The sequence below is a fragment of the Chrysoperla carnea genome, chromosome 3 (genome assembly GCF_905475395.1).
Source record: "Chrysoperla carnea chromosome 3, inChrCarn1.1, whole genome shotgun sequence".
Classification (NCBI taxonomy): Eukaryota; Metazoa; Arthropoda; class Insecta; order Neuroptera; family Chrysopidae; genus Chrysoperla; species Chrysoperla carnea.
Window position 1 is genome coordinate 4,750,973 of NC_058339.1, and position 26,087 is coordinate 4,777,059.

Below are 26,087 nucleotides of genomic sequence, written 5' to 3' on the forward strand. Positions count from 1 at the left end.
GAAAATTTGTAAAAAATGAAAACCATTCTATATAAAATAGAGACAAAAAGAAATTAATGACTTTGTAACTTTGTGCTCGAACAAAGTTAAAACGTAACATAATACGATAACCTAACTCAACTTCAAACAGTGACGATTGTTCTCCTTTTTAAAAAAATAACCTTTACAAACGTATAATACACATTTTGAATACTTTTGAAAGTTTGTTATAATCATGTTAATAATTTTTGGTCGATAAGTTCACCTTTTTCTCTCAAACTCATCAATGTATTATATTCGTATGTGCGATTTTATATCTTTAAAAATGTTAGGTTCTTAAATGGTCTTATTAATATACCATTGATCGTTTTAGACCTTCGCAGATAATTTTTTATTGAAAATGGAAGTATTCAAAACCAAGACTTGTGACAAACCATGAGTAAAATCTGCGATGAATATAACATGGATATCAGAAGCCAGGCATCGCGATCGCGTCAAAATAAACTCAACAATCGCATTCTAACATCAAATTTACTTGCCTTCCTTTAATAAAATTTACTATTTTTACAAAGGTAAATATAATTTTTTTAAAAGGCAGATAAATCCTTTTCACAAAACTGGTACTAAAATCTAGGCATAGCAATCTCGCACGAACTTTTTCATCTTCTGGATAATAAAGGAAAGTCTGGCAGAAAATTAGTAAAAATCTTGATACGATATTTAGCCACAATATACTTAATGTATGTAATTTATTCCCTATTTTTTGTAATATGACTTAAACTTAAGTATATTTAGATATTACAATATAATGTAACGATGATTTTTAATGAAGTGTCTTAAGTATCGTTTTTAATAGACACACACACAACAAAAAGTTATTTTAATGATGTTATTGGAATGCGGGTAGACAATAACAAGACATTTTTGTAATATTTATACATCACTTTTTTTTTTTGAATTACAAGTGTTAAATTCCGGTACGTCAACATATACACACATGCATGTACATAGAAGAACTTAGCGCTGTTCTAGAGCTGCGACATCATATCATATTTATTTTATTTGCTTAAATGTCCAATGTATATTGTCTTAAAAATTCAATTCAATTTAGTCCTTCTTTTTTAAACAATACAAAAAGTCGTATCAATGAATGTTTTTATTCAGGAGTCCTCAATAACAGCTCCGATTTTGATGATTTTTTTTCATAATGATTCTTTTTGTATATTATTTAAAATCAGAAACATTTCAGAAAAAGGAAATAATCTAAAAGGGGAATAGGCAATGTTGCGACTGATATATCGATGCCCAGCCTAAATCGCTAATGATAGATGTTTGAAATTTCGAGAAGATATTGATTTCATACAGTAGGTGTCACATAAGAAAGCATTTCTCGTCATTCATCCTCTGAAAGGGTGAAATAAGGAATGAAAGTAAAATTCTATCATTAGCGATTTTGACAGGGCGTCGATACATCAGTCGCAACATTGCCTATTACCCCTTCAAATTATTAAATAATATACAAAAAGCTGTTATTGAAGACTCCCTAAGAATGGCTATTTTATGTATTCCTTTATTCGACTAAATGAGAAATGAAATTTAAATGAAATATATTGTATTGTTGATTTTTCAACGGGTATTCTGTGAACGTAATAAATAAGAACATGACATATTAGTTACATCTAAATATGAAGATACATGATGTGTAGGTCACATACTGTCATTGACAACTATACATTGTAAATGTTTTATGACTCTTAACTCTTATAGAACTAAGAACTAAGAACTACTGTTTTTAGTTCAGTTATTTTCAACCATGTTGAACAGTTTTTAATATAATTGGTAACTTTTAGTCATTCAACCGTTTTAGTATTTATTAGGTGATTGCTATTTCTATTTGAGGTAAGTATTTTCTATTTCTTGAATGAATCTGATAAACGTTCTGATTACGAAATACAGTGTATCCCGAAAAATCCCCGACAAATGCGATTTATTCCTTGTAAACCGATTTTTGGAATCATTGCTATGAAATGTTCTCAATTGGATCGATTCGACCGTTTAGGGCAGTGGCGGATTTAGAAATTTGCCGCCCGTAGGCTATTAAATTTTTGCCGCCTCTAAATTTTGATATCTTAGTTCACAATCATATCAATTATCTATCAATAAAATTGCAACTTTATGATTTGTGCTCCATTATCCTCATTACATCAACTTTTCCCGTATGGTTAGTATCATCGAGAACTATGGTACCGTGTTAGATCCTTGATTATTTTTACAGCAAAAGGAAAAATAATCGCTGAGCTCATAAAAATTATTTGTATTTTCTAAAAAAGTTGGCTTTGTGAAAAAGTTAACAAATGTAAACATTCAATTTAAATAATTCGTGTACGACATAAGCGCTTAAGGCATGATCATTTGGATTTTCCAAACTTTTTCTTACTACAAATAAAATAATTAATTGATAAAATGTATCCATTTTCTAATCCGCAAATTGTCTAACTTCATATTTAGTAGAGGGAATTTTTTTATTGTCATGTTGCAATCGTTCAAATATCAGTTATTCGATTGATTTAAACAAAAAGACTATACTTATTATGAATCTCTATAAGATATCGAACTAGTTTTTTATTTAATAAAAATTAGTCAGTATTTTTTACGCATAAAGAAATAACTTTCTGGAATAGAATTTGACAATTTGCAAACTTGCTGCAGCAATCATGATTAGACCATCGATATTGTATCAAGATTGAATTGTGTAAGGAGATCTCATAATTATTAGGTACACGGAGAAAAAATTATAGTAATTATCAGTGAAGAAAATATGTAAAAATAACTAAATTTCGACTATAATATGGAATCGCTATTGCGATATTCTAAAAATTCATGATCATTACATTATAATCAAAAGCGTTTAGCAATTGTTTATGCAGAGATTTTGAGATATTTCTTATTTAGCACTGTATATAGGACTATATTTCGGTTTTTGTTGAATATTTTAATTCCTCTATAATTTTTGAAATTCGTATTTTGTGTGTGTATTATAATTTTTTCTAAATTTTGTCAATCGAAATAAAAAATTTATGAACTAAATTTGCCGCCCCTTAAAATTTGCCGCCCTAGGCTCCAGCCTACTCAGCCTGCTGGTAAATCCGCCACTGGTTTAGGGGTTACGATGACTGAGAAACACACAGACGCATAGATAAACACTTTAAACTTAAAACAATCCTTCTTAAATCATTATCAAAAGTGATGGTGAAGGACATCAAATGAACTGAAAAGGATACTTAGAGAGCTATCATTCTTTGGGACAAATTTTTGGAAATATTTTAATTGAAATTGAATTGAGCAAGGTTTATTTGACCATTCATTTATTTCTATGTCATACCATTTCCAAAACTGAATCGATTTTGAAGATCATCGCCAAGTTTTTAGTTTTTTCGAGTACAAAACTCTAAGTTCGCACACAGCTAAGAACACTCTCCGTTTAATTACTTTTCAAGTGAAACCAAACAAATTAAAATCAATTCATCCGTTTAGGAGCTACGATGTCACAGACAGACAAACGTACACACAGATAGCGTTCAAACTTATAACACCCCTTATTTTTTAGTTCGGGAGTTAAAAAAAAGTAAAATTAAAGAAACACCTTGAAGCGCCGAACAACAACACATATAATATACATCCATACGTTCATAATAAATAGTAATATTAAAAAAGCATAAAAAAAAAGATAATAATGGCACTATAATATAACTGATATAGATATATAGATATAGACACATCATAACATAAATACATAAACATAATTATGTCATTTACAAATAATAGATAATAATTTATATTAAATAAAAATACAATTTATTGTGACAACAGATAAAAATCTTTACTTAATGTAACCTAACAAAAATCTAATAAATTAACTTTGTCTATCAAAAAGAATAAAAAAAGTGTTTGTTTGTTTGTTGTGTTTGTGTTTGTGTTTGTGTTGTAACGACTTTTAGTGTTGTTATTATGTTTGAAAAACAATTGAATTTGAAAAATTTATGATTATTATGCTTCGAACAATGTGAACTATTTTTAAAAATAAAATAAAATGTAACAATTATTAACTATTTAGAGGCGTTTTTAGTTTTAAATTATTAGACTTAATAATATAGTCTGTCGTAAATATTGTTTTTATTGATTCTGTGTTGGCGTTAAATGGACATTTTTTAAAAAAATATTTCTTAACGCATATAAAATTTTAAAAATGTCTATTAAAATGTCAAACATATTTTGATAGAAACGCATATAATATATCTTGAGCTAATTTAAGCCATAATAGAAATAAGAATGAATGAGAAATTCATGTGTTTTTTATGATACGAATTACCTTAGTGCCACGGTCTTATACAGGGTGTCCTGGGACTGAATGGGCATAGCTTAAGAGAGTATCCTTTGGACAATTTTAAGTCGAAAATGCCTTATATACTTTTGTCTAAAACACAATAGTTAAGGAGTTATGGGCTGTAGTAAATTTAAGGAATAAACTAAAAAAGTGCATTTAATGTTCTATTAATTTAATATTTTTCTTCGTTCACTACTAGAGGAACTATTTTCGATCATATTAAAAATAGCTACTTCGTCGGAAAGTTCTTACTTCAACATTAGTGAACGATGCTCATTAATGAACATTTGTTTATTAGGAATTCTTCGATCAGGAAATCGTTACTGATATTCCCACACTGACACTCTTGTATTTCTAGCAGGGGCGCATTGTCTCAGGAGGAGGATAAAAGCCCCGTGTATACGTTTTTGATACATTTTGCTGAATATTTACAGAATATTGCTGTGTTGGGCCAACGAAAAGCGAATAACCCTAAGAGGAGGGAGTATATCCTTATTCTAACATCAGAATCGTGATCAGTGACCCCAAAAACCCCTGAGTATTTTTTTTTTGGTCCAGTTTTGTTGAATATTTACAGAATATTGCAATTTTGGATTAGCGAGGCGAATTATCCCAAGAGGGGGACGAAATAGAAATTCGGACTTTGGAATAGTGATCAGCGACTTCAAAACTCCCGAATTTACGTTTCTGATCTTAGGTGTAGATTTTGATATATGAACCTTTCCAAACATTTAAAAAAAAAATTGGCCCGATAGGTTGAAGTACAAAAAAATTCTCTTTGAAATGCTAAAATGGCACGACTATTAGTCATTTTAATAATTGACTCAGTCAGTTTTTGAAAAATTTGTCATTAAATAGCATTTTCTTCATAACAATCCAACTAACCAGAAAAATTTTTCGATGTTAAAAATTCAAATGTTTTCCTGGAATTTTGAATTCAGTGTAATTAAATGTAAAAAATTATACTTTACAAACGATTAGCATAGTTTACACGTAAGTTTAACAAAAAAAATCCTTTTTATCAGACCGATAAAATATATTAAATAATTTCTTTACTTAACAACTTACTTAGAAACAAAAATAATTATGGTTTTCCTGCATTTGATAAAAACTTTCTATGTTGTGGTTGGAAAAAAACACAATTAATAAAAAGAAATTTGAATTTTTAAATAAGTAATAAAAAAAATCAACATTTGTTTATTCAAATTGTCGTCAGCACGTTCTTTTTTGTGAAAATAATAATTTGATGCTCTTAAGGCGTTTTGCAAATAATGATTCAATTTATAAAAATATTTTTAACAAAAAAAATGTTTTTTTTGAAAATTTCTTTGACCACAATAACATATTAATAATAATAACGGAAGTAAAACTAACAATTAAGTTTTGTATAGTTTTTTTTGTAAAATATAAAAAGGGCTGTATTTTATTCTTAGTAACACAAACATATGCCCCGTACAATGAATGCCACAGACATTATATATTATTAAAATATTGTATTGATACATGTTCTTTATTATAAAGAAATTAACGCCTGTCGGAGCGGAGCGGAGCGATTCAAGTCTTTTTGAAACACAAATAACTGTTTTGAGTTTAATTATAAATAATAATATTATGGTGTAAGAAAACAATATTTGATTTAATGGCTTAAAATTTCTCAAAGGTAGACTTTTACTCAAATATTATGTGGTTAAAATTAGCAAAAACTTGATGTCTAAAAAGCGGCGAAATACTTGTAACGCTAATCATTCGGTAGACATTTGGAAAAGCATCTCCATAGCGAATACTTCTTAGCAAAAACCGAGCGCTTCGTGTAAATTTTTGACTTGCTGTCCGACAATCTGTTTTCTCGTCAATTTCAAATCATCGTGCAAAAATGAAGAGTATGGTTCAAAAAGTTTAGCGCAACGCTTTTCATTGAAATTTTCTATTTTGATGGTAAAGAGGAAAGCACAATTTGATATTGTCGTGTTGAACTCGGCTCGAAGGACCAAAAGTACTATTGCCTTGTTGGATCCGGCTCGAAGGACCAAAAGTACTATTGCCGTGTTGTATACGGCTTGAAAGACCAAAAGTACTATTGCCATGTTGGATCTGACTCGAAGGACCAAAAGTACTATTCATCAATATGGTTTAGATATAATATTATATAATATCACAAATATTCATTATAAAAACTTGCTGTAAAAAATAAATAAACCACATAAAAAAAATTCAAAAATAATACAAAACAATTATAAGAATAAAAAAAACATTTGGCATTGTTGTTGATTTAACAATAAAAAAAAATATGTTTTAATAAACAAATTATTTTTTAATATTTTAATTTTAAATATAAAAAAAAATATTATTGAAATTATAATGATAATTATTCAACATATTTATATAAAATATTTGTTGTTTTACTGTGGTTTTATCACTTATTGTGGTAATTTTTTCTTTATCTCATCAATTATTGTATTATTAAAAGTTGGAAATGTTTATAATAATTCAAAGAAATATAAAAAAAAAAAAAAAAAAAAAGCATTTGTTATTTACAATTTTATAAAATAATTATCTAACTATAATTTATCATTATTATTATTATTATTTTATTTTTTATTATTTTAAAATCATTTTTATTGAATTTCAATGTGCAACTTAATTTAATTTAATTGTATAATTGTTACGGCGTCATTATTCAAAATTATGTAAACAGATTTTTTTTAAATTTCAAATCAAGAGCTATAGATCGAGAATGATTAAGCCGAGGAAGGGAAGTAGCTCTATCATATCGAGGCTTTGAGATCTTCAAAAGAAACTAAAAATCAGCCTATATGTCGTCATAGTAGGTCTTAACGGTAATGCTAAATTCGTTTTACTAATTGCATGCCGAAGTGGCCTGTCTTAAACAAGAGAACTAATGGAAAGGAAGCAAGTGGCTTTGCAAAGAAATACTGGGCCTCAAATTTTTGCATATGTAGCGTAAAATCTGTCAGCACAGTCTATCTAGCCTTAAAAGTAGCACTGGACTGCCGTTATCCTTAAACGAGCTGGCCGAACAAATGAATGTAAGTCTATTATGCGTACCTAGATACAAGGACATTCTGAGAAATGGTGGAGGCGACGAGCTTGCTAGAAATAGCACAATGATGCCGGGCATAAGCATCAGCAGACATCCGGAAGTTTCATTTGCAAACTGCAAGGTGCTCCTGAAAGAGGATAATTCAAAAAAGGCCAATCTTAGATGGAGGGAGAAAAGTACTGGTGGTACAACAAGACAGATATGGTCTGAGTATAATCGTAGGCGTTCTGAAGACCTTATGCCAGTTCCAAGGGCCGTATTAGCAAAATTATTGCGGTTGTTATAGGACACTGGTAAGACGGCAGGCACGATGAATGGCTGGGTCTGGCAGGGTATCATGAATACTGTATGAGCTATCACAGTGAGGAGTTGAAAGAAAGGATTTCTCATCTTCTCTGTCACTGCTCAGCTCTTGTCACGAGGAGATGGACTCTCTTGAGCCACCTTTCTTTGACGATCTCTCTGACCTGAAATCCACTGACGTTAAAGCAAATGGTTCATAGAGTAGTGGTCGGGATTGGGTATCCCTTTTTCGGGTTCACAACGGACCCTCTGATCTAAGTGTGTCCCACGCCAAGACAGCCACTCTAACTAAAATGAATCTACAATTAATTAATAAAAACACACCTAATTAAAAGTGAACAGTAACATCTTGTCATAAAAATTATATATAAACATATTCCGGTATTTGCCCTAATATATCATAAATAACCCTATCCTATATTACCGCCCATTTACGCACATATATTCATATTTACTATGTTGAATGTGTTGTAGAATGATAGTTAATAAATTAAAAATATAACGCAACGTAAGGGATAAAACATAACACATTTACTGGAATTCATATAATGAGATTACAAAAAAAAATGTCATGTTTTTTTGTGCAATATCCCATTAATATTATTTTTTGTTAAAATTATTTAAAAAAAAAATTATAAATGTAAACATCAGTTTCATGTGTGTTAGAACTAACTGTATTTGTAAATATAAATCATTTGTTTAAAAATTAATTCACTTTATTTGTGTTAATTAATGTTCCAGCTTATTATTTTGTAAACATACTTTATCATCACTTTTTATTATTATTATTATTATTATTTTTTTAAATATGGTGGATGAGTGGTATAGCTGCTAGACTACTAATCAGAAAACCTGCGTTCGAAACTTAACCCGGTAAAAATTTTTTTTTCTGTCATTTATAACAGTTTTTTATATCCACGTTAATAATTACAATATTATTTCTTCAAGTCGGATTTGAACCAGCAACATATGGAACGTTCTTAGTCTACAGCTTAACCAACTGCGCAATTGATGCTTCTTAAAAACATACCAAAAAATATGGTACATGTTATAAAATTGATCAATTAGTTTATTTCAAACTCTCTGTTGACTGGTAACAACAATCTTCATGAAGTTGCCTCAATCACATATGGACTAGACATGATAGATATGCGATCATAATAACCAAATACTCTGTTTAAAGCAAATATAAAGAAATTATCTTTAATCCATCGATTCGTTTTATTTACACGATTATAGATTCCAACTAAGTACAATTTTATTTTCCATCAATAAAATGCATGACTTTATACTAAAATCAGCCTCTTTCATAGAAGTAATGATTTTGTTTATTTAACTTCAGTGCTTTTGTATCAATGAATTCATATTTTAAATTCAATCCCATTCTATTGTAAATACAAATATTTAGCTGTACTTGTTCCAATCATTAGGCAATTGTTTTCAATTAGTCGGAAAAATGTCTAAACACAATTAAAAGACACATTGATCATCATTTTCCGAGAATTATATAAAATTTGATCCAAAACGGTGCTTTTTGACCAGACTACTACTACAAAAAGAATGTAAAACCAGTTGTCACGAATTAACATATAACATAATCTTCCTAGAAATAGATATCTAATTATTTTTATAATAAACTTTCAACCAATTTGTTCAATTTTATGTGATAAAAGTTTAATTTGCCCGTTTTTTTTCTCGTTAAATTTTGTAACATAAATAATTTTTTTTTTTCATCTTGATAGTCTCAGCTCAGCTCAGGTAGAGATGGTTATCTCTTCTTTTATACTTTTTAATGTATCCTTTGACTAAATTTTAATTTAAAAACAAAAGACGTGCATAATATATCTCTTGTGTGTGTGTTCTCTGGGTCCGTTCACAGATATTTATATGTGTTTGTAGCCACGGCGACAGACAAAGCCGTCGGCTCTCATCGCTTGGTCGTCGATGGATGAATTCATCATAACTATCTTTCCTTATATTTTATAATGGGATATCTTTTTTTTTTTATATTTATGAAGGTCACACTCTATAAATGAATTTTTGATTATAAAAAAGGGTTCAAATAGATAACTAAATTTGGGTATCGCTTCGAAAAAATCATATTTTGAAATCTTCGATAAAAAATTGTTTTTAGTTTACCCAAACAATTATTAAATTTAATTGAAATAAAATTCAGTAATAAAATGAAAAGAAGGATATATTTCTTCGGTAATAATAAATATGAGTGATTTCGCGTGTGACTGTAACCACATTTGACTCAAAATACGTTTTATTTTGCGTTATTTTTTCCATTCATAGTATAATTTTTCATGGAATCACCCTTCTATGTTTCGAAAAACCAGATCAGACTCAAAAAAGTTTAGTTTTGATTACAAATTAGAAGGTTTACAACTAAATAAACATTTAAATAACAATATATCCACTCAGATTATTATAAATATTATACGGACAAACAATAACAATAAGGTAGAAATTAAATTGTTGAAAAAAAAAAAACTAAATAATTCTCCTATTCATGACCAAAATATTTTGGTAACCAAAATGTGTTTTTTGCATATTATTTTTAATTCTCCCTTTCTATTATTATTGCATATAAGTAGTAAAATCGGATTACGGATGTTAAATAAATCTGCTATGGAACCACTACACTACACCTTTTCAAACAAAAATGTCAAAATTGAAGTATTAGTAAACAGGAAAGAAAAAATTGTTTTCAAAAATATTTAGGATTTTGGATCAAAATCTGGTCTATGCTTTTAAACCAGTATTGGCCTCACCTTGGCAGAAATCTGGAATGTTAACAGAGTGTCAAACTTGGTTGTTATCATTGATCCACGCACCATTGTTAAGACTAATCTATGCTTTGTGGCCGAAATTAGATCATGCTCGGCAATGATGCATCGGCAAATGATACATCTGAGCCTGAACTGATCAACTGATTTACAAGTATGAGCTAGAGTTTGACAGCATTGCATCAAGTGAGGCCCGAGCCTGCTTTCGTCATCTCTTCTTGCATGAGTATTTCTCGATTTCTTCACTAATGCTAAGTTGCATTAAAACTAATTAGTTAAGTCAAACAAAACTACCTTTAATTTAAAAAAGCTATTAACGCAGATTTATCTGGATTTAAAATTTAATAAGTACATATATTTATCTGGATCAAAATCGATTCTAAAGTTATTAATCCTTTTTCACCATAACAGTCTTGCATTTTTAGCAAAAAAATCCTTTCATATAATGTTTAACAATATTATTTCGCGTATTCATTCCTTTAGACATTCTTTTAGGCAATAAAACATTACTATTCCTATTCCTTTAAGCGTTCTATTAACAGCAACATAAAATGTAAAATGAGGCACCGGGAATTGGATAGAAGACTGATATCAAATTTACCATATTACGCATAAAAATGTAAACTTAGAATTGATATACCATAACAAAATTTGAAAGTTGAGTTATAAAACGAAGAAAATATAAGCATTCAAAGATTATTGCTTGCCTTCTTCTTACAAAACAGAGTTTTATACGCAATCTCTATTGCGATACTAAACAATAACGCCACTTTTAAAGTATCTTCCTCTTTATTAAATTAGGAGTTTTAAACGTTCATATTTTGCGTACTTTTAAAGATTTTCTCTACTATCTTTTATTGATGATCATTCCCATTCTTACTATATACTGTGAAATACCCAATTATTGGCAACATATTCGTACTGAACCCTTACGTTAAAATCCTATAAAACACTTGATTAATTCTATTTGAAAACTGTCGTCCTACTTCAAAAAAAAAAAAAATATCACCCAAACAATAATTACTCGAACATAATAAAATATTATATTCAAAATTGTCGATGCGATCATAATTTCGTTTTCCTATTTTATATATTTAATAACTTTTTATTTTATTTTTTTGTTGTAAAATGATACATTTTGAAGTAAATTTTTTTTTTCTTTCATTATATTATGATGGCTATTATTGTTATTGCAATTGTAATTAGCTCAGCTTGAATAAATTTGAATACTTCAAATATTATTAGATTTTTTTGTTTGACTATGTTCAAAACATGTTTGTTAATGTTTGCTTACTTAACTGTTTCAATACTTAGAGCTAATACAACATACTCAAGTAATTTCTTCGCACTTTATTCTTCGCTGCAAATGAATTTATTTGTATTATTACGATTTTTTAAAGTGTTTTGAGTGCCTTGTAATTATGGGAAAACATTTTTTTAACGCTTGTCTTTTGTACTGTAACATAATCTTGTATTTAATGTTTCTTTTTTTTGTATGTTTTTTTAAAGAGTTACTTGTATTTCACACTATAAAACCGTGTATTTCAAAATTTATGACGCACTTTTTTTCTATTTCTCTGTGAAATGCGAGGATAAGTGACTGTATACGGTTGAGGCGACTTTTAACCAGCTCTCACTAATATATTTGAAGTGTTTATCAGTCTAGGTATGTATGTTTTTTCTCTTGCGGTATTCATAATTATTGTCAATCGAATTGTCTTAATCATGCGAGTGTGACTGGCAGTAATGAAAATTCAGTGTGCTGACAATCAGACGCCATATAAATTTATTTTGACGCCTTTTTTTTTAACTTTTCGCATTTTTTTTAAATACACAGAACTGAATTTTATTCAATCCAAGGTTCAGACAATACAGAAATTTATACAGAAGATTCTCACTAAATTTCAAAAGAATCGGTCGAGTAGAACTTGAGATATCATGTCAACTACTTCGAAAAATGTAGTTCTTTCTTTCTTTTAATATTGCTCACTTTAGATTAATCGGCGATCCCGGTCCATATATTGAACCTTCTTCTACTTCATATGTAATGTCCTAAAGTTATTTCTGCTAATCGAGCTGTTTTGCCTTCTTTTGAAACAGCAGAAGCTAGCAGTACAGAGCGATCAATTCAAACTTCGTTACCAGAAAATACACTGTACCTCCGAAAATAATTCGAGTTTTGAAAAATCCGAAGGACATATTTTTATGGCCCTAACCTTTAAAAATATGCCCAAAAAAAATCGATTTCTTCAAATTTCTAGACCAGAATTCCGCCTAAATAGAAATTTGGACCCGTCTATTTAAGTAATGCAATCACCGCTTTTTAATCTTAAAATTAAAGAATTTTCGGTGGGATGTGCTGATACCAAAATGTTTAAAATCCTTTTACATGCTAATGAACTGAAATCTCATGACATAAATTCCTGTTAATTACCTATATAAAGTACCTATAAGAGAAAGGACCATTTTAAATAAATAAAAAAAGAAAGAAATCAATAACAAACACACAAATTTGATAGTAAAAAGGCTAATAGAATATCACATATAAGCCGGATCTGTCAGCATGTAATCCATATTATAAATAGGGATTTAATACATAAAAATATATTACATACAACAGTACAACCCGACGGGGTATCATCCATCTCTTCTTTACAACACAACAAAGTGTAAGTATTATAAACTAGGCTAATCTAATCACGTTTGGATCAATGTGTTTCTTCACAGCAGGTAATCTTTGTTCCGACCACTTCAATATAAAAAAAGGCCTATATATTCTTTACGAACTTACGTTCAAGAGCACTTAACAAATAAAAACAAATTTTTATTTAGGAAAAAAAAAATGAACAGTAAAGGATTTTTTTTTAAAAACATCCATTTAATCATCCAGGTGGTTTTCAGATGAATGATTAGATTTATACCCCAATTTGTTGACCTAATTAAAAACATTTCAAAATCATTAATCATATTTTTAAATAGATTTGTGACATTTTTCAATAAATACGTTGACAAATTTGTGTCCTTTATTTGAATAGATACGTGTATTCGGTTGATTAACTGTTAATATAAAAAAGACGCAAAATTTGGATAAATCTCAAAAAGTGGAGACACATACATGTGATTAACAGAGATTTGGAGAGTTTTTATCATTACTGTGTAAATTAATCAAGCCTTCATGAGAAAAATGCGTTAGAAATCTATTTCACGAAGCTTTACAAAAGTCTGTATGCTATCCCATAGGAGCCGTACATTTTTCCTGGATAAAAATTAGTATTTGCCATTTTCTGATCCTTTTATTACCACTACTTATTCAAAAAGTCACGTCGATTCTTTGCTCTATGAAAAATTAAAACAAATCTATCCCACGGAAACCATAAATTTTACCGGAATCAAAAGTGGCCTACGTACTATCCCAAACCATAATCTATCTCTATACCAAATGAGTAACAAACATCCATCCGCCCATCCAAACTTTTCACCCAAGAAACTTCATATCCCGCTATCTATCGGAGCCAAATTAATTGGCTGATCATATCTTCTTCTCCAAATATTGGCTACCAAAGTATTACGAAACAGCAAAACAAACTTTAAAGTATGAATCTTATTGTCAAACTAATTATTTCATTCATAACATGTCACTATGTGGACATAATAGAAGCCGGTCATTAATATGACACACCATAAAATGGTAGGCTATACATAACCATTAATTACTTGGATAATTAATAATAAATTGTTTAAAAAAATAGGTCTTAGTAGGAATCAAAACTACAATTTTAGCCTTAGACACAATTTTTCTATCATTGGAAGTTTAGAGATAAGCAATTTTTGGATCAAGTGATTTATAAATTGATTCGAAAGTTTGTAAAGATTTTTATTCCTTATATATTTGACTTCTCAACTGCATTGATAATAAATAGGACATAGTTATTTCATCACTTAATCTTTTCAACATAGAAAATCGTTTTGATCACTTTTATTCCTCATTCTTAACCGAATCAATCTAAAAGTGGTCTCCGGAGGCATCAGGTCTTTATTATCAGATGCTAGCTGTCCCCCTTATGGTTTTCCCTAGTTTTCCAACAGGTTTACAAAAAGATGAATATCGCCATAGTTTCTAACTAAGCCAACCATAGCTGCATACCTTCCCCTTCCTTACATTTTCTCTATCCCTTTTTTATGACATGTTCTGTACATTGTTTGTCTTGTTTAAAAAAGATTGAACAAAGGATTATTTCTATAATTATTCATTACCTATCGTTTCTGCCCGAAAATCTTAAAATTATCCAGATATCAAGTAAATTAACACTAGTCACCTCCGTTAGTACAAGAACCCTGTAGGAACAACCTCACTACCCGTAGGATGCACTCAGGAAATTATTAATAAAAATTTTTAAAATTAAAGGAAAAGTTTATTATTACTTACATTTGATTTATTCAAATTCATATTCATTGACATTGCCGGTATTTGGGAACCATACAGTTGCCCGGCGGTCGGTGTCATATCCGTTAACATTTTTTTTAACAAAAAAAAGTTCTATTTAATACAATGTTTTTAAAGTTAAAACAAAAATCCAAAATCCTTTTTAAACCCAAAAAGAAAAACAACACTATGTCCAAAAAATAAAAAACCAACAAAACTTAATAAATCAGTCACATCTACCACACATTTTCCCAGAAGATTTCGTTACTCTCACTCTTTTATAATCCACAAATAAAAAGAAAATTTCCGTTATTGTTAAAACATTTTCGAGAAAAATAAAATCACACAAAATAAAAAAAGAACAATTTTTATTTGATTATTGTATTATCGAATTTTATCGGATTATAAACTGATATATTGTTGTTTCCTCTGGAAACTGGAATCGAACACTGTACCCTATAATAACAATCATCAGTTCGACCCCCTTTTTTCATGTTAACCCCACCCAAATACTTTCAATTGGGCGGAACAATTATTTACATAGACCAATCGGTACACAAGCCATTTATGGGATACACGGCCACGCCTACATTTTCCAATGGATCTTTTATAATATTGTACCGACTCGTCTATGTAGTGATACCGCACGCGAACCGGTTTCTATGTGTGTGTGTTTTTGATATAGTCAAGTCGGTTCTTAGTGTGTTGTCATATTATCACATCAGTCACAGTAAACAGTGCCTTAGTGATTCGATTCGTAGTAGTATTATAACATTGCGTTTGCGTTTTGGTAGAGGGGGGAGTGGAGGAGGGGGTGTTGGTGTATTTTATTATATTACAGTGCTTACACACACACACACACACACAGTATAATAAAATTCATGCGCACTGTTTTAACAAAACAGAGTACTAACAAAAGATAAATTTAATTTATAGGAGAAGGAGAATTTAACATGTAGTTCTGTTAGATTAACATATTTTATGTATGTAATAGCAATGTGATATCGAATTGTTTGTGAACGAATCTAGAAGTTTAAAAATGTTTATTTGACATTGTACGTCACGTTATTTACACCTCACATAAGTGACTATCAGATCATAAGAAGAAATGTCAAGAGTAGCTACAGGAAACCACAGCTACTAGAAAAATTTTTAGCAAGTAGTTCCAACCAAGTTGAAAAAGAGCCGAATGTTCAACTTTTGTTTTTTTTTTTGGTCTTCGTGTATTAAGAAGACATCTTCGTTCTTTATGGAGACGTTTTAACCAAATTTTAAACGTGAAAATAGCTGGTGGCACAAAAAAACTTCATATCACTTGCATGTCGAAGGTACTCTAATTTTGCGATAAGTAGCACAATCTGGCAACTCTGAAGGAAACTATTTGATCAAAATGTCAAAAAACTGATAGAATGCGATTTAGGGGATGATCATCGAAGAAATAATGTGCTTAAAAAGCTGGAAGTAGTTTGAAACTTTGAATACAGGACATCCCAAATAGGTCACAGGTGTTTGATCGAACATCAGAACCGATTTAACCTAACCTAACCAAACCTAAACGTGAACCTCAGGTATTAAGGTTGTTATGAAAGAAATTGCTACTTAAAAACAAAAATTGGCAGTCAGTTTTCATACTATAAGAAAAGCCTATAGTAGCCAAAATATGGAGTCATTCCTCTTCTTAGTTTACGTGAAAAACGATATCAAAGTTACTAGTCTACGACGGGTTAAATTATATTATAAGGAAACGACGGTAAACATACTAATTTAAGGTTCGTAACTCGAGGCCAAGAAATGGAAACTTCACAAAAAGCTACTACGATATTAATTCAAGATTTATAAATAACTGTACTCATTTACAAAACGATCAATGATTGAAAAAAACTTACCTTAACACGTAAACATTACTTACATGGCCATTGTGGCTGGATATATATAAGATCATCGATTGCAGCCACTGTGAGCGGCAAGTAACGCGCGTCAGGTATTCGTTGGGTATTTGACACCCTAAAAGTCGTCGGATATTTGATTCTCGGCAACAATGATGGCAGCTTAAGTGATTCTGGCTAAGGACCAACTTTACTTGTTTATCTACTTCAGGAAATTAAGCTTCATAGTGTTATTATTTGTAAGACGTAGTGAACTAGTTTTCTAAAATAAACTATAGTTACAGGTACACCATTAAAAACAAACCTCTAGTCTATCTATAGTTCTATAGATACATGTTTAAAAACATTTACTTTATAATAAACAAAGATAAAACTATCAGATATGTACACATATAGCATGTGTATAATAAAGATAGATAATAAATTTGATAGTTTTGTATATTTACACACACCTTATTGCACGCTAAAATTACATGTCAATAAATGTAGATATGCAATGTATGTAAAATGTATGTATAAAGTATGTATGTACTTCTTTATAAAGGTACATAGTTTAGCTTTAAAGCTATTGATTGTCTGTAGGTACTCTGTAGGTATGTACATTATCAACTGTTATCTCATCAATAAAAGTCTTCTTTCTACGTGCTTACAATGCTTTAACTAACTCTGCATATCATCATCTTCATCTTTATCTATGTCTGTTCTGTTATATCCATTCTATTCCATTCCATTCCAGTCCAATCCATTCTATCAACCATATTCTTGTGAATTTGAATACATTATAAATATGTTTGTAATTCTCTTGTGCTGTGTTTATTCCTTCAATGTTCTTTTAAAATTTAGACATGGAGTATATTATCATGCTATAGTTTATACAAGAATATCTACATTTCATCAGAACCAGTGAACAGTTATAGAGATACTAACTTATATAGAATAGGAATATTCTGGTAACACTTCAACATCTTTCCTTCAGGGTAACAGCATTTCACGTAATAGACAGATAGTGGCAGTAAAAAATAAACAATTTTTTACAGTCTGGCAATGATGTTTTATACATTTTTCTGCTGCTTGTGGCTGTAAATATGTCCCTTATATTTACAGCCACAAGCAGCAGAAAAATGTATAAAACAAATTTTTTAACGGATTAATATTAATGTTTGTTTGTAAAACAAACAGAACAACTTTTGGCAGTTGGCATTTATTGGCAGATGGTTTTCTCGAGTAGAACTAATTAGTAACGCTGAACTTTGGACACAGGAAACCCGCCTGCCAATAAATGTTAGTGTAGTTATGTATAAAATTCACTTGCTGTCTCAGTTATATAGAGGTAACTAAGATGAAAAAATCGAAAGCACGAATCCCAGATATAGAGGCTTGCTTCGTCCTACTAACAGAGATAATTCAATGCCAAAGTGATGAGACCTCAGCATAAGTTCTCGTTATAGAGGTTCCTCACTTATCCAGGTCCCACTGAACCAAGTTCCACTGTATATTTATAATTTTTCTCTCATTAGTCATCTCATCAAGTGCCATTTGTCATCATATTTCTCGAAAAATCTAGAAGAATTAGAATTCCAAAAATTAAATTCTAAATTTTGAACCAAAACGATTCAATTGATCGCATAAAATGGTATTGCTGCATGGACTAAAGTCAGTTGGCATGTTATACAGATAAAGGCACGCAAATCTAATACCTTATGTCTTTTAATATTACCTTGTATTTGTTTACTGTTTACTTTTCCCTTGTCAAAGAAGACGAACTTATTGGATTCTTATCAAGTATAGTCAGTCGTCAATGGACTTCATTACACGTTTAACTACAAACAAACATTTTAGCTACCTTTATATAGATGGTTACCTAAATGCTCTGCTCGTGTGTTTATTTTTGACTTTGAAAGTGTCAACATAACTTTTATTTACACAAATAAATTATTATTCCTTTAAAATTTAACAAATTGTCTGTCCTTTATAAATAAGATAACAATCATAAAATACATAGGACCTATATCAGAGTATATGGAGTTTAGTTCCAAATAATAGCGTAATAAAGTAATATCTTATTATCTATTTAAAATAAATTACAATTGTGACATTATCAACTTAAAACAAGTGAAAAAAAACAATTGGCTGAGTTAATTGTTGAAATACCATGTATATACAGTGTTAATTACTCTATCACATTACACAGTACCTGGATGACCGAAATTTGCTCGGTTTTTTTTTGAGTTAAAAGACACGAATTTATCACTTATATAAGAACCGTTTAAAATGTCTCCATACAAATGTCAATTTGAATGTCCCGGTAATGTACTTTATTTCGTTAATTACGATAAACTCTAATAGATGCCAGGAAGAGTACTATTTTGCAGTGTATGTTTCAGTTTTTCCTGAAAACACGAATAAAACGACATTTTTAAAAAATGAAATCTAGAACTGATATTCCCATATAATACATACTATAAAGTTTGCGCCCTTACGGGTAAACAGTGTTGTTTACGAAAAAATGTTTCAAACAAAAGTTGTTTATTTAAGGATTTTTTATATATAAATTTTTGTTCTACCTCTAATGATTTACAACATGGTGCCTTAAATATATGTTATTATTGGATTTAATGGAAAGAAACTACGCTTAAAGCTTATGGATAATTGCAGGTATGTCATGGACACAGGCGGATATCCTCTATTGCCCTTGACAACTTTTGCTTTTTCTTTCGATTAAACGCAATTATGACATATTTTTAAGTCATCATTTCCCTCCGAAAGCTAACATTTTTCGAAACAAAAATTGTTTCTTTATGAGGATCAGCTGTCTCATTTAAAGTGTAATTCTATCTCTTACCTCTTCGAATCTAAATTTGCTATTAAACCAATCCAAAAAACTAGATCCATTCTGATGTAAGAACATGATGTGCCCCCATCAAGAAATCAAAATGATCATTTTCGGAAATTCAATTTTCATTCAAAAATAAAATTAACTTAAATGAATTTCTACCTACTTAAGTCACTCATAAAACGTTAAGTACCTACTTCTTATTCTATCTAAGTAAAGAATACATTACGTTCCACAATGTATACGTAATGTTAACATGCGTAAGTACTATTTAATTAAGTAAACAATACTATATTTATTTACTTGTAATCATATAGGAAAAAATGGTTACATTGTTTTTAAATTATAGTGTAACTAAGGAAGGTACAACCATACATACATATTGGTCATGAAATTAGCAACAAAACAGAACTAGAAATAAAAATATTGTCATTCATGTAGAATAATGATTGACCGCTAAATGAATGGTAAGTAATATACCTATAACCGCTAGTAACCATTGCATGTTTAGATTATTTGAAAAAAAATATATTTTTTAAATAACATTTTTATACTAGTATAGGGTGATTCAACAATCTACTGATAGTATTTTTACCATACATTTTATAATAACTCGATTAGCATGGATATACTGTCTAAGATCCAACGTTAACAAAAAAAAAAATATCTAAACAAGTGAAAACAAACAATTGACTGATATTCCCTTATAATAATAATACTATATAATTTGCGCCCTCACAGGGAAACAGTGATATTTACAAAAAAATGTTTGAAACTAAAGTAGTGTATTTTTTTAAGAGGAACAGTTTTTACAGTTTAACTTTTGTTCTATCTCTTACGATTAACAAGATGGGTCCTACGAATCCAAGATCCAATTGATCTATGTTGTCTATTTACGAATTCGACCTCACTTTTTACGACCTAAGCATGCTATACATATTTCATCTTGATCAACTTTTTTCGTTTTTAAGTTATCATGTAGACAGATGGATAGACAGACAACCGGAAATGGACTAATAAGCAATTGACTGTCAAAGTTTTTAAAAAACCTTAATTAATCTATAACAAAGTTTTTATTTATTTTTGATTGGAGCCTAAAAAAATACAGGTTATTTTGAATAATTTTTATCACTTTATATTGTTTGCTTGAATAAAATGAATAACATTGTACATTATATGAATATATAAAAGATAATTATAAATAATTGTGAATATACAAATTTATGTAATTATTTATCAAAATTTGTTCATTAATAATACCAATTAATAACGATAATTATATTACATTACATATCTAAGTATTCATTATTATCTACTATTTAGTTAAATTTATACAAAAAAAATTATTATATTCTTATCCATCCATATTTACAAATTATATACTAAAAAATATAGTTTTGCACAATATCTATCTACGGAAGAATGCAAATTTTGTTTTAATTCTGTCAAACAAAACGTTTTTATTATTTATATACATATTATATAATCATGAGATCAAACGCTAGTTGAAAAATTAATGATTCAAAAATTACTTATAACTTATATTATTATTACAATTAATACTTTCACCAATTTAAAGCTTTTTCATTCGTCTTGATAAGTTTAATTGATTAGTGTGCTTTTCTACCATCACACCCTGTATAATAAAATTTGAGGAGCTTAAGGATGTATGAGCATGGTAGTGGGGGCACAAATTTAAAAATAGATATTTTCAATTTTGATGATAAATTTATATTATTACTTGACGATATAAGACGAAAAGTAAGAATAAAATTTTTCGATATCTGGCTTAATTTTCAAAATATCGAAAATTTTGTTTAATTATTTAGCTTTCGATATTTCGAAAACCAAGACACATATCGAAAAATTTTATTTTTATTTTTCGTCTACATTCATGAAGTTATAACAAAATTCATCATCAAAGTTGAAAATAGGATAAAAATAATTGCAACCCTTAATCTACCCTGCTCTTACATCCCTTATATGGACGGTGACACTTAGTTTTTTTCTTTTCTAATTCATTGCTAATATGTTTACTTTCTATTAAAAAGTTTTTTTTAAATTTGTTTTCATTCATTCCAAATGAAAATTATCAAAAACTTCCAAAATATGTCGTTTTTTGAGATTCCTTCATAAGAGCCAATGTATTTTATATCGATTTTTAATGACTTTTTTCTTAAAAATTGGCATGGATACCTAAGCTGAAATTTTAACCACATATTCTTTGAGTAAAAGACTACCTACAAACAAATTTTGAGCCTTTAAATCAAACATTGTTGTCATGCTCATACATCCTTAAGCCGTAGGTAATGATTACATTAAACATATCATAATTAGAAAATAAGCGCCTTAATATTTTATGAATCTAAGTATATGGGATGGCAATTAAGAATAGCAATAAAATCTTATAGATATACTTACATAACTTTTAATAAAACTTTATCCGTCGAATCTTTCATCTATCAGGCCATACTTATCTATTTGGTACATTCCCGCTTGTATTCTATTCCAGAAAGTAATTTTAAACTTCTGCATACCTATCAAATCTCACTACATACTTTTTAACGTTTAGAAAGATTATTGGACATATGCACATCTCTGATTACACATCGGATATTCAACAAAAATAACATACAATTATTATTAGTTTTTTAAACATGCAAATCCTATATATTTTGTAGGTTATAGTCGAGGTAGGTAACGAGGAAATGGTTTGGTCATTCATTATTTATTTTAATCAAATAATACAACATTGGTTTCTAGAATAGAATACCTCTAATTAGAAATTAATTATATTTGATTTTCTGAATAAAAAAAATTAAATTCATAGAACCGTTTTAAAAACCAATCAAACATATGTAATATGTATGTGCAAGCAGTTATTATGAAAGAATTGTATTTAATCAGAGGTTCGATTACGATATGGCGAAAGTAAATCTACTCTGTAAACATTAGAAAAAAGCTAGTTTAAAATATTAGCAAAGATAACAGCTGAGAACTATAGGATTTTCTTTTCGAGTTTTGTAATAAATATTGTTTTTCTATAAAAACTTAACAAGTGTTAAGTAAGCTGTTATAACTACAGTAATTGTAGAAAATACCCGAATAATTCTATTCAAGTTTATGTTTACCTACTTATGTATGCAGTCTGTTGTTGTTCAAAACAAAAAAATGAAAAATATTTATAATATTTTGATTATTTTCATTCAACTCAGACAACAAAATATTTTTAAGAATCACATTGAATTGAAATATGATTCGGTTTTAATGTGGTTTTGTAGGTACCTCTATAATACATATAAACACGTCAATTGTGGTCTTAAATAAAAGACTATTGCGTTGCACTGCACTGCACTGCACTGCATTCTATGTAAAAATCATCTCTGTGAACTTCACATCTAATGAAAATAATGCAGTTCTATAATAACAATAATACCATATATATGTGAAATATATCAAGGTATACTAAATTTAGTCTCAAGTTTGTAACGCTTAAAAATATTGATGCTATCTGCAAAGTTTTGGTATAGATAGATATTCATAACCATTTGTCATCTATTTCCAGTTGTCCGTTTGAGTGGCCGTCCTTCCTTCCGTCTGAAAACACGATAACTCTGATGGAAGATCAAAAACAAGACTCGTTTGACCAAGACCAAAACTAAGATTAGTTTTGTAAGATTAAGACCAAGATCAAGGCTCATCCCTGCAAGAACAAGACTCGATTATGCAATAATGCAAGCCCAATTCTATGACGCGATGGTCAAGATCACGACCAAGACTCATCTCTACAAGACCAGGGATCGATTCTGCAAGACCAAGACATATTTTTGCTAGACCCAGACCAAGTATAAAACTAATAATGCAAGACCAACACCAAGATACAAAGACCAAGATAACACTGGTCTACGCTTCTAAGATCTCGCTCATCACAATTGACATTTTAATTTGATGAAATTATTTGAGAAAATGAAGAAATTTTTTAATTTATTCGATACGATTGCGATATCCGTGGTGCCACGATTTAACGATGGAATATGGTTAAACATAGTAAATCAAATCGAATTGATTTCCCATTTATAATGAAAATCCAACAATTTATCTCGTAAAATCTTTGAACTCTTCGTTCTTGTATAATATTTATTCAGTTCGCAGACATACTTCTTGATATTTAAAAAGATGAATTTCTGGTTGTTTTTTGTTTTTTGTTTTAAAATTTTTTTTTTTTTTTGGTACAATAATTTTTGACCCTACCGCAATACATTTGTATATGAATGCAACACAGAACATAATGTATTGTATAAGAATAAAACGTAGTGCCGATAATAATACCCCCTATAATTATCTCTTACGATAGTTCTTACTCTTCTTCAGCTTCACTCTCAGTCTCATCTTTTTTTTTTTCGTTTTTTAGTTCTCAGTTAACTCACAAATGAAACCAAACTCTAATTTATTTTATGTATGTTTTTATATTTTGGTGTTTTGTCTGCTTGTCTGTGAACATTACATCTTGAATATGAATTTAACGCTTACACATTCAGTTTTTTTTTTTTGAGCAATATAATGCTTCATTTATTTATTTGTACTCAAGAATATTAAATCTATCATTCAAGGACTAATTACATAGAATTTAGGAATTTTCCAGTTGTTTATATGAGTGATGCCCGTACTAGTTAGCGAGTTGTTAGCCTGTATCAATAAAAACTTTGGAGAATTTTGACCTAACTTCAGTTTTTGCCGATTTTGAATTGGAAGGAATGCTTTTCCCTAAAAATTGTAAGGATAACTTTTATAGAAGGTTAAATTTTCACCAACAATTCCGTATTTATAGGATCAACAATTTCGGAGATACATTTCAAAGTTTGTTTATTTTGTGAAGGTACACTATTATTTACACATCTTGTAAACCGTTAGAGATATAACAAAAGTTTAAATGAAAAAACGTTTCTTATCAAAAAATAAAAAGTTTTCGTTTTCAATATGTTTCACAAAACTACTATTTGAAGTTACCTGCAAATTTTCTCCAAAAGTTTACAGTTTTGGAGAAAATGGACATCAAAATTTGGTCCTAATTTGCGCCTTCACGGTTAAACAGTTATGTTTACGAAAAAATTCAAACAAAAGTTATTTATTAAGGAACATGTTTTACATTAAATCTCTAATGGCTTATAAAATTTTGCGAAACCGACTTGATCTCAAATTGTTCAATTACTCAAATTATGTTCGAATTTTTCATAATTCAATGAATACAAGTTTATGCCCAAAAATAAAATATATAAACGTAAAAAAAAAATTGGCGCCGTTAGTCAGATGTGATCAAATTAGAAAAGGACACTTACAAGTCTATACTGTTGTTGTTGATGATGATGATGATGGTTCGTGGGTTTGTAATGGACCCCAAAATGTAACTGATTGAATTCGTAAAGGCCTCCTATCTATATAAAAGATCCCAGAAATAATTATTACAACAGTACCTTCTTATATCCACAAAAAGTCATTACCATTCTCAAAATCCTTTTATATTTTATTTTAGGTTCAACGTATATTACCTCACTAAATATTATTGGATAATCATGGCAATCATGTTTTTTTTATATATATATTCTGTGACCCAGGTCTTTCTTATCATATTTGTACTACATTCTTCAAAAGTTGTTCAAGATATATTAACACGTATTTAAGTAATACTACCTCGACCCGTGCTAAATTACACAGTGTGGTATCCATAGTTAAAAACAGTATAGAGAAACTTACATTCTTGCTAGTTATAGGCAATTTTATTACAGATATGATTCACAAATTACATACTGAGTAAAATTATATCTTAATATTATTTCTGGAGTCTGTTTTTTTCCTAAGCGGTATGAGTATGAGTATGAGTACGGAGGTTAGCGGGCCATGCTCGAGCATCGGGCCTCGAAGCAATGGTTCAGAGCACTTAGCCAAATAGACCCTTGTACTCTATCCCCGCTACACTTTTCAGTGGCTATTATAACCAACTGATGTACTGAAACCCAGGATCTGCCTAGCGCTGAGTTTCCTAATTTCTTCTGGTTCGACTATGGCCGGACCAAACCATTTCCTTCGCTGCTGTATGAGCGCCGGGCAGTAACAGAGAAAGTGGATCGATGTTTCTTCTGAATTTCCGCATCTGTCACACGCGGGAGATTGTTTTTTTCCAATCTGATGTTGGAACTTGTTCAGATTATCATGCCCTGTGAGTAACTCTACGATGACTCTAATATCAGCTCTGTTTAGTTTCAAGATCTCCTCGGCTCTGTTACCGAGCGAGTTTCCTTCACCCAACAGGCTTTTGGCGATTCGCCCTCCCTCGTAGCTGGTCCATGCCTTTAATTGTTGGTTTTTCAGATTATCTTCTAATCTGTTAAGACCTTCTTGGTATGGCATCCTCGCAAGCTTTTCTTGAGT

General features: G+C 29.7%; 1 protein-coding gene across 1 annotated transcript in view; it reads right to left on the minus strand.

Moving 5' to 3' along the window:
- Window positions 1-15,216, minus strand: part of LOC123296903 (transcription factor Sp9) — a 40,919-nt gene extending 25,703 nt beyond the window's left edge. The window contains exon 1 of the mRNA XM_044878602.1: window positions 14,946-15,216. Within this exon, the coding sequence (XP_044734537.1) occupies window positions 14,946-15,035 (90 nt within the window). The 5' untranslated portion in view covers window positions 15,036-15,216. The remainder of the gene's footprint in view (window positions 1-14,945) is intronic.
- Between the last annotated feature and the right edge of the window lie 10,871 nt (window positions 15,217-26,087).